Below are 9,739 nucleotides of genomic sequence, written 5' to 3'. Positions count from 1 at the left end.
TCCTACACCCTCCTCGCCACCGATTTTGGATCACGTCCCTTGTCCCTAGGTTTGTTAATACCCACTTCCTTTCCCCCACCTCTCCCTCTCCCATGTCCCCCCAGAACCACCAGTCCCATTGTTTTCTCCTCCAGATTATTTATCCCGCCTATCTTATCCAGATAGAGCTGCAGAGATAATAATATGCACAAAAACAAGACAGAACAAAACAAAGCAACAAAAGAAAAGAAAACAAAACAAAACAACAGCAGCAACAACATGAAACCAATGACAAAAAGAAAAAAAGAAAAGCCTACAAATAGTTTAAGGTCTGTTGGTTGACCTTTCAGGAGTGTTTTCTGGCCGAGTCTGATGGGGGGGCCACACCCTGACCCCAAAGTCTATTTTTGGTATTCCCTCAGGACTTCCTTGCTCTGCTCCCCTTCTGCTCTATTCACACCCTTAGTGTTTTGCCTCAGTGTGGTGGGGTCAGATTGGGTGCAATTCCCACACTGTGTCTTCAGTGTTGTCCCCATTAGGGCTATGGGTCATTGAGGGATGTTGTGTCTCACAGTGGAGCCGGCCATATGGTCCTCAACAGAGCTTCTGTTTCTACGTGCCTGACATTGGGAGTTCCTCAATTGGAATCTGTTTTGTGGGAACTTTCCTGGTTTCCTTCTTTAGGAACACTCAGTTGACCTTATTAAAACCTTTTCTTATAATTTCAATGCAGTGGTTCTCATAGGGAAGCAATAGTGCCTTCAGGGGTATTTGGAAACAATTTGGGGCAGATATTTTTGGTTCAGAGTGACCAGGGGAAGCTACTAATATGCCCTTACACGCCTGGGTTGCTAAATGTCCTACGCGGCCCACGGACAGTAGACACATCATAAATGGGGCTGCTGACAATGCTTAAGTGGCCCTGATGAGAAACATGGACCACTTTCATATCTTGGAGTCAATAGATAGCGTTTTTTTTTACCTTTGGCAGGGAGGGCTTCTCTCCCCCCCCCCCCTGTTTTCATTGTGAATTGAGTGGCGGTTAGCAGAGCCAATCATCAGTTCCGCATTCAACAGTTCATGCACCTTCTTCATCTCATTCACTGCAATCCCCCAATGTGACATCACTTATGCCACTTCCTGCCTCTACCGAGGAGGCCCTTTATACTCGGGCTTCTTCCACATTATGGTTTTCAAAATAGTCTAAACAGCTGTACTTAATTTTTTTAGTAGAAAATAGGAAACAGAAAAATAGGTACACACAAATTCATTTATAATGCTATCCTAAGATAACAATGGCAATGAACACTTTAGAGTCTATCCCTCCATGTTATAGATATACATGAATACACACACACACATATATTCAGTCTCTCCCATTGAGTCTGTCCTGACTCTCCGTGGGTTACGAGTTGAGTCCTAAGTGAGAAGTCAGAGCTTCAAACCCATCTGCTGCTATGTGGTAGAAAGATGAGGCTTTCTATTCCAGGAAAGAGTTACAGTTGAAAACCCACATGGGAAGTTCTACCCTGCTTTTTAGGGTCACTGTGAGTCATACACACACACACACACACACATGCCAAGGTGTCTTGTTTGTCTAAATGTGTATATGTATATTTTTCTTTCTCGTCTTATTGTGAATTGGGTGGAGGTTAACAGAGCAATTCACCTTGAACACCTTGAACATTCACCTTGAATGTTCACCTTGAACAATTCATGCACCTTTTGTTTCTTCTCATTTATACATTCAGACAAGCAAGGCACTTCTGCGTTGTGACCCTGATTTCACCACTTCACCACACACACGGCCTGTACCTGGGTGTGCAGGAGCTGGACGCGCTCACTGGCATCCAGCAGCTCCTGCTCGGCGATCTTCCTGCTCCGCTCTGTCTGCTCCAGGGAGGCCCGCAGCTCCTCCACCTCGGCCTGCAGCAGGCTGCCTCTGCGCTCCACAATGGCCAGCTGCTCCTTCAGGTCCTCCTGGCCCCGCAGGGCATCGTCCAGGTGCAGCTGGGTCTCCTGTTAAGTGGGAGGACAATAATATCCATATACACATGCACGTGCATGCACATGTCCACATTCACATGTCCATGTGACAGTCTGAAGGTGATATGAGCATACCGGGAGATGAGGAACTGGGAATTTCACTGGTGCCAGAACCCGAGTTGAATGATCATGGTGCTGCCTGCCACAAGCTTAGGGCGAGGGAGTGGATTATCAGGAGATCATGAACTTCTTGGCTGTTTCTGCCGGTAATGGGTTATTTTGTTCCCCAGGAGGATCACTGAAGCTTGTCATTTATGGAACAGTTTTCATGGGCTCCACCAACCAAATCGTACTGTTCATCTCCTTTGCTCTTTATAGTTACCCTGTGAGTTGGGTAGTTCCATTCTTATTTTATAGAAGCAGCAATTGAGGTGCTAAACATTGCAACTGCTGGTCTAAAGTCAGGCAACTACAAGCGGCAAATTTATAAAGGCCTCAACCTCAGGCCTGTTGATGCTGAAACCATATTTGAATATTTGGGCGTCTGGCCTTTTTTCTTCTTCTACAAATTGACTTGATGGCAGTGAGTGTGGTGTTTTGTTTTGGTTTTTTTACATAAAACTTCTTTAAAAATAGTATGCTCCTTGTACACGGAATTCTGTTATCTCCATACTATCAGCTGTAGAATTTGTTAAGAGAAAAGAATGGGTGGTTTAACACACAGTTATTAGTGTGGGGAACAGAAGGCAGGCACTTTTCCTACTTTATCTGGGAGGTTAATGTGAACCTAGGCGCCCTGCTGTTGTAGTGGGTTACCTGTTGGGCTGCTAATCGCAAGGTCAGCAGTTCAAATCCAGTCACTCTAAGGGAGAAAGATGAGGCTTTCTACTCCTGTAAAGAGTTACAGGCTAAGAAGCTCCCTGGAGTGGTTCTACGCTGTCTTATGGGGTTGGAATTGACTTGATGTAGTGAGTTGGAATTCTGCGTTTGAGTAGGACCCCTTTACCTTGAGGATGCCCTGCGTGTTCCGGTAGTTTCTCAGGCTCTCTGCAGCCAATCGGTTGGCGTGGTTCAGCTGGATCTCCATCTCGTTGAGATCTCCCTCCATCTTCTTCTTGACCCTGAGGGCGTCGTTCCTGCTCCTGATCTCGGCGTCCAGCGTGCTCTGCATGGACTCCACCACGCGGACGTGGTTCCTCTTGAGCTGGTCGATTTCCTCATCCTTTTCTGCAATTTTCCTATCGATCTCCGACTTGACTTGGTTCAGCTCCAGCTGGATGCGCAGGATCTTCCCTTCTTCGTGTTCAAGAGAAGCCTGACCACAACAGCGAGCAACAATTAGTAAGGAAAAATAACTTGGAGCCTTGGCATACATTTTCTTGTGAGGCAAATTTTAATTGATATCAATTTGCCTAATTTTACCAGATCCATGACCCAGCTGGTAAACCAGTCTTCTACTTATTCAGCTGCAGATTACGCAGGGGGCGCTATAATAGAGTTGCTTTGTGAAAGATAAACATGCTGGAAACATATTCATTTAGTAGTAATCAAAGCTCTGTGATCAAACTTATGTGTAGGAAGCATGAACTCTCACTCTGTTTTATAAATTAAAAAGTCCGTATGTGGTATATTTATTCCTGATCTAGAAGCTCTCAGTGTAAAAACATCTATATGAGTTTTGCTGATTATAAGATAAATGTTCCTTATAGAATGTTGGGGCAATATTTAAAAACAAATGCAAAAAAGATAGCCATTGCTCTTCTCCCGAGAGATAACCATTTTAATGAAATCCATTTTTTCTAGATTTTTCCATGTATAGATATTTTTATATAACCAAAGTTGTATTATATATGCACATTTATATCTTGCCTAAAAATTTCTGTGTATCATCAATATTACCGTGTGTTAATTATGTTTAATAACCATATAAAATTTCCATGCTATGACTATTCCATAATTGACTGATTTTTTTTAATTAGACATTTTACTGCTTTGTTTCCAGTTAAGATTATTTTCTTGGGACAGGTTCTTTGAAATAGAATTCATTGGTCAGAATATTTATATTTTCAGTACTTTGGTAAACTATTATTAACTTCTCCTTCATAAAGGTTACTGAGTTTAAATTCTCACTAGTGTGCTAATGATATACCAGTCTCACAGGACCATTGTCCTCTGAGTAATTTCGCTGGTGAATTTTTGGCTTTACTGACAGCATGATTATATATACCTCTGCTTCTTCTAAGGCAGCCTGAATGTCACATTTTTCTTGTTCCACTTGCTTCTTTATTTTCTCCAATTCATGAATCTGCTTCCCTCCCTCAGCAATCTGCTCAGTGAGGTCTGAAATCTCATCTGTTGGTGAGCAGACCAGGGACATGTGGTCAGACACAGGGCACCATGGAACGGTTCTGCTAGGTCTCCATGGGGTAGTGAAGCGCAAGAGGACTCACGCTGCAGGTTCTTGTTCTCCCGCTTCAGGGTCTCCAGGTGGTCCAGGGACTCCTCGTAGGCGTTCTTCACCTTGAACAGCTCGGTGCTGAGGGAGCGGGCCTCCTTCTGAGAGGCTTCCAGTTCCGCCTGCGTCTCCTCGTACTTCTGTCTCCATTCTGCCAGGATCTGAAACGCAAGAAATCATCAGCATGCCTAAGGAGAGAGAGAGACCAGGTAAACCGTGTGAGCTAAGATAGGCCTCTTGGTCACCTTGTCAAAGTTCCTTTGCTTCTTGTCCAGCGCCGCGCAGGCCGCGTTGGTTCTCTCCACGTCCAGCATGAGGTCCTCCACCTCGTTCTGGAGCCGCTGCTTCGTCTTCTCGAGGGAAGCGCATTTGGCGTTCACCGCCTCCACGTGCTCTTCGGCATCCTGGAGACGCTGGGCCAGCTTCTTCCTGAAGAGTTAGCCAGATAGTCAAGGAGATTGGCCAAGAACAGGAGCAATGCGATCCTGCCCCTTTCTCCATTCCTGACCCTATAATGGCAGGCACCAGGTTGTGTTCAAAAGTGTGGCAGCTAGAACACCCTTCGAAATTGATGAACTTGTTCCCAGTTGGTCAACAGTAGTGTTCTAGTGCTTGGCATGCTATTGAATTCTTAGAAGAAATGTTGCTACAATTCGGATTCTCGCCACATTAAATAATTCTGGATTTTCAGGAGTGCCGACGGAGTGTGGTTTTGGAGAATGATGAATTCAGACAATCTTATTGATTACTTTGTATCTCCTATCTCATTCCAAAGAGGATTTGAGGATCACGAGATCTGGCATCGTGGTTTACTGTTGGGCTTCTGACCACAAGGTCAGCAGTTCGAAACTACCAGCTGCTCTCTGGGAGTGAGATGAGGCTTTCTATTTCTATTTCTGTGACGAGTGAGTCTCCGAAACCTGCAGGGACAGTTTTACCCCGTCCTACAGTGTCACTATGCGTCAGAATAGACTCGAAGGCAGGGCGTTTGACTTTTGAGATAGTCCTCGGCTGGCTCAGCCTTTCCACTTGACTTGATGTGGCTTCCCCTAGAAAATCACCAATTTCTCCTAGTCTTAGGAATCTGTGTCATCTCTAGAGAAAGCAATTGATGGATAAGCCAAGGCAATTCAAGCAGGTTAATCCAGGGCAGGTTCCCTCCACCCCTTTTCTGGATTCTCGATTCCTTCCAAATTATGCGTCAAGTATATATTCTGAGGGCACACAAAAACCTTTAAGCCTGATGCCCCCAACCACGTTTTATTTTCATACAGAGACAAAAGGCTTGTTTTATTTGTACCAACCCTCGGCCTTAGGTACAATTTGAAGGCCTCTAATATCAATGATAAGAGCTGTGCTATCTACTGTACAGCTTAAGAAGGTGAACCCTGGAATCAGAATGCTCCGTTTCCATCCAAGCTATATGATTTATTAGCCAGGCAACATTAGGGTTGCCTCTTGAAGCCTCAGTTTCCTTATCTATAAAGCAATACCAACAGGAAATTGTTTTTGGAAACTAAATGAGCTAAGTGTTAGCATAGTATTTGACATGTATTATGCACTTTGTAAATATTAGCTTCTATTATTATTAAGGAGCCTTAGTGGTGCTGTGGGTTAAGCATTGGGCTGTTCAACTCAAGATTGGTGGTCCAGACCCATCAGTGACTCCTTAGGTGAAAGATGAATCTGTCTGCTCCTCTAAAGATTTACAGTTTCAGAAACCCTGTCAAAGTCACTAAGAGAATCAGCTTGGTTTTGATTATTGTTATTATAATTGCTATTCTGTTCATCATCCTCATCAATGTCGTTACAGCAGCTTCTGGGAGTTGCTAAGTCAGGAGGCTAAGACATCATATTTATTTATGTTTCCCCTTCTGAGTTCACAGCGCATACTTGGCCTCCTCCAGCTCCTCTGTGCGCTGGATGGCGTCCGTCTCGTATTTGGTCCTCCACTGGGCCACCTCACTGTTGGCCTTGGACAGGGCCCGCTGCAGCTCGGCCTTGGACTCCTGCTCCTCCTCATACTGTTCCCGCAGCAGGTCACCGTCATGGCGCGAGGACTGCAGGGCGTGGGCCAGGGCGTTCTTGGCCTGTGAAAGTACCAGTTCAGTGACTTAACTTCTTTTATGCAGTGATATTTCATTTGCACACCTCAGTGGACAACTTTCGATTTGATCAACCAAGAAGAAGCTTTGATAAGACTTCCAGATCCTTTGTTGTCCTTGGGATTGTGGTCAGCTAAAAAACACACTACACCTGCTGAGACCCACAAAAATCATGGGACCATTTGGAGGAGCTCATCCAAGATCTCTGTCTGAAGTGGTTGGCAGAGGCTGCCGGGACCTGATGCACCAGAGCCTGTGGCATGGGGATTCAAAGAAGCAGCATGGAGACCATGAGACACCTGCTCTTCAGCTGCCCAAATACTACGGGACTGTGAGAGTGACAGGTGGGCTGCCTTCCTGGCCGAGGGAGGCAAAGACCAAGGGCCCTGTGATGGATGGAAAGACCGAGGACAGGAGAGACGTAACTGCTGGCTGAGGAGAGATGTTGCTCTGGACCAGTGGCCACAGCCTTACTGTTTGCTAACGGCAGAGATTAAAAACAACAAAGCAAAAACAACCAAACTCACCTTTGTTTCTTCCTCTAGCTGACGTTTCAGCTCCTCAATCTGCTGAGAGGATGCTTGTTTGCTCCTTGAAAGCTGAGATACTAGCGCATCTTTCTCATCTAATTGTCGGGAATATTCGCCTGGGAGGAATGGAAGCCGAGGAATCTATTAATGGTGCACACACGGACACACAACCCTGAAGCCTATGTGCGTATGTGCATGTTTTTCTCTGTAGACGCACACGCTAATCATATACCTTGTGTGTTTCCAAATAATGTTCTAGGACTGATTAGAACTGGACATTCAAAAGCTCAGTTGCTTTCGGAGTGCGACAAGTAAAGTTATCCGCTCAGTTATTTTAACTGTATCTTTAAAAAATAGTTTTATTAGCATATACTTCATATATCATACACTTTAATCATTCAATCATATTGAGAAGATTTTTGAAATCCTTACTACAAGCAATCTCAGAACATTTTCTTCTTAGACTTACTGTTGTTAGCTCCCCATCCCCTTGTCCATCCTCCCCTGCCATGCCCATGGGCCATTATCAACTCATTTACTGTCTCTGTATAGATCCACCTGTCCTGAATTTCATATACAAAAAAAATCATGCAAAACATATACAGGAAGCAACAATCAAGCAAAATTCAATAAAACAATAAAGACTAGACAACACATAGATATGCCTGCTCCTCCTTGCTTTTGCCCCCCATCTTTTTGACCTGTTTAGGAAATGTTGATAGTTCGTCCCTCACCCTCTACAGTGGAAATGCTGGTATCTACCCAGCAGCCCTGGCCTCACTTTTCCCTAGTACACTTTTATCTAGCACAGGGCCCAGGGAAGAGGTCCTTACCTGCTTCTGCCTGCAAGCGTGCCCTCTGTGTGGACAGGTCATTGATGCACCGCTGCTGCTCTTCCTCTTTCCCCTTGAGTTCACTCACTTGATCTTCCAGTGTCCGGCACATCTTTTCCAGGTTTCCCTAGGAGGTGCAATAAGGATGGAACCCTGGGTGCCCTTCAAGACAAATTAAAACTTGACTCCTAACATATTTTTAGAGTGAATAAATGCATGTTATGTGTGAGTATAAAGTTATGCCATCTATTCCGTGGAACAGGCCAGAACTCAAGCAGGTTGGATGCACAGCGTCCCCAGATTGCTCAGGGTTGGCAACTGCTCACTTCCTTTCGTCATCAAGCTACCAGCCTTGGTGGCAGAGCGGCTGCAGGCTGAGCTGCTAACCACCAGGCCAGTAGTTTGAAATCCCCAGCTGCTCCCTGGGAGAAAGATGAGAGTTTTCTACTCCCATAAAGCATTGCAATCTTGAAAACCCACAGGAGCCGTTCTGCCCTGTCCTCTGGGTAGCCATGAGTCAGAATTGACTCGATGGCAATGCGTTTGGTTTCCGAGTGTGGGTTTGAAGTCATCCAAGTCATCATAACCTATTGAAAACAACAACAAAAAAAGATACCATCCCCAAACCAAGCCCACTGCCAGCCAGTCTGTTTTCACTCACAGTGACCCAATAGGAGCTGAACTGTCTTTTGGGGTTTCTGAGTCTTAAATTCTTTATAAGACAGATTCGTCTTTCTCCAATGGAGCTGCTAGTGATTTGAACAGCTGGCCTTGCAGTGAGTGGCCCAGCTCATAACCGATTGTCCCAAGAAAAAACTCATTTCCATCACGTCTCTCCTGACTCATTGCAACCCTATAGGATGGAGCATACCTGCCTCTATAGACTGCAACTCTTTAGGGGAGAAGAAAGCCCCATCTTTTCCCTTTGAGCGATTGGTAGTTTTGACCCGCTAACTTCCTGGCTCGCAGCCCAATGCATAACCACTACACCCCCAGTGCCTGAACTATGCCACCAGGAGTCCTGAAAAAATGTATAGAATGAAGTATCTTAGAATAGAAAATATTAGCGTAGTGGTACCAGTGACCACCAACAATGCTTAATGACAGTGATTGAGAGGTGTTGTCGATTACTCCTCCTCCTGACGTGGACACAGTGGGGTTACCTTGGCTTTGGAGATGGCCTCTGAGTTGCTGCTCAGGTCGTCCAGCTCCATCTTCAGCTCGCTCTTCTCCTTCTCCAGCTTCTGCTTGACCCGCTGCAGGTTGTCGATCTGCTCCCCGAGCTCGGCCACGCTGTCCGCGTGCTTCTTCCTCAGGGTGGCCGCGGTGGCCTCGTGCTGCAGGGTGGCCTCTTCCAGGTCCCTGCGCATTTTCTGGAACTCCGCCTCCCGCTTCTTGTTCATCTCAATCTGGGCGGACGTTGCCCCTCCGGCTTCTTCCAGCCGCTCGCTGATCTCCTCCAGCTCCCTGGCCAGGTCAGAGCGCTGCTTCTCGGCTTTGGCCCTGGAGGCCCGCTCTGCCTCGATTTCCTCCTCCAGCTCTTCCATGCGGGCCTGGGAGTGGCACAAGCACATTAATATGAACTCTCAATTTCCTTTTTTCTTTTGGTTTGTGGAAAAGATGGGAGGTGAGATGACTGACCTGCAATTCTTTGATCTTCTTTTGTAGTTGAACTTCTACCACTTGTTCATCTTCAATTTTGCTGATCAGATTGCTGATTTCAAATTCTTTCCTTTAGGCAGAAGAACAAGACATATCAATACCCGTGCAAATGGAAAGACGATGTCACCTAGAATCATTTTTAAATGCCTACTTTTTAAGCTTTTCATCCAGTTGCTGTTTGTCGTTTTC

At 45.6% G+C, this 9,739-nt stretch overlaps 1 protein-coding gene across 1 annotated transcript in view; it reads right to left on the bottom strand.

Annotated features, from left to right (window-relative positions):
- LOC101654831 (myosin-4-like) overlaps window positions 1–9,739 on the bottom strand; it is a 35,037-nt gene that overhangs the window by 4,829 nt on the left and 20,469 nt on the right. The window contains exons 16-26 of the mRNA XM_013006296.1: window positions 9,702–9,739; window positions 9,530–9,620; window positions 9,052–9,441; window positions 7,889–8,015; window positions 7,053–7,171; window positions 6,314–6,510; window positions 4,666–4,849; window positions 4,416–4,581; window positions 4,193–4,317; window positions 2,972–3,280; window positions 1,795–1,998 (exon numbers count right to left, since the gene is read on the bottom strand). Coding sequence (XP_012861750.1) covers window positions 1,795–1,998; window positions 2,972–3,280; window positions 4,193–4,317; window positions 4,416–4,581; window positions 4,666–4,849; window positions 6,314–6,510; window positions 7,053–7,171; window positions 7,889–8,015; window positions 9,052–9,441; window positions 9,530–9,620; window positions 9,702–9,739 — 1,950 coding nt within the window. The remainder of the gene's footprint in view (window positions 1–1,794; window positions 1,999–2,971; window positions 3,281–4,192; window positions 4,318–4,415; window positions 4,582–4,665; window positions 4,850–6,313; window positions 6,511–7,052; window positions 7,172–7,888; window positions 8,016–9,051; window positions 9,442–9,529; window positions 9,621–9,701) is intronic.

Source organism: Echinops telfairi, unplaced genomic scaffold, assembly GCF_000313985.2.
Source record: "Echinops telfairi isolate 266 unplaced genomic scaffold, ASM31398v2 ScPeMD7_2010;HRSCAF=2546, whole genome shotgun sequence".
Taxonomy (NCBI): domain Eukaryota; kingdom Metazoa; phylum Chordata; class Mammalia; order Afrosoricida; family Tenrecidae; genus Echinops; species Echinops telfairi.
This window is presented reverse-complemented; position numbering and strand designations above follow the sequence as displayed.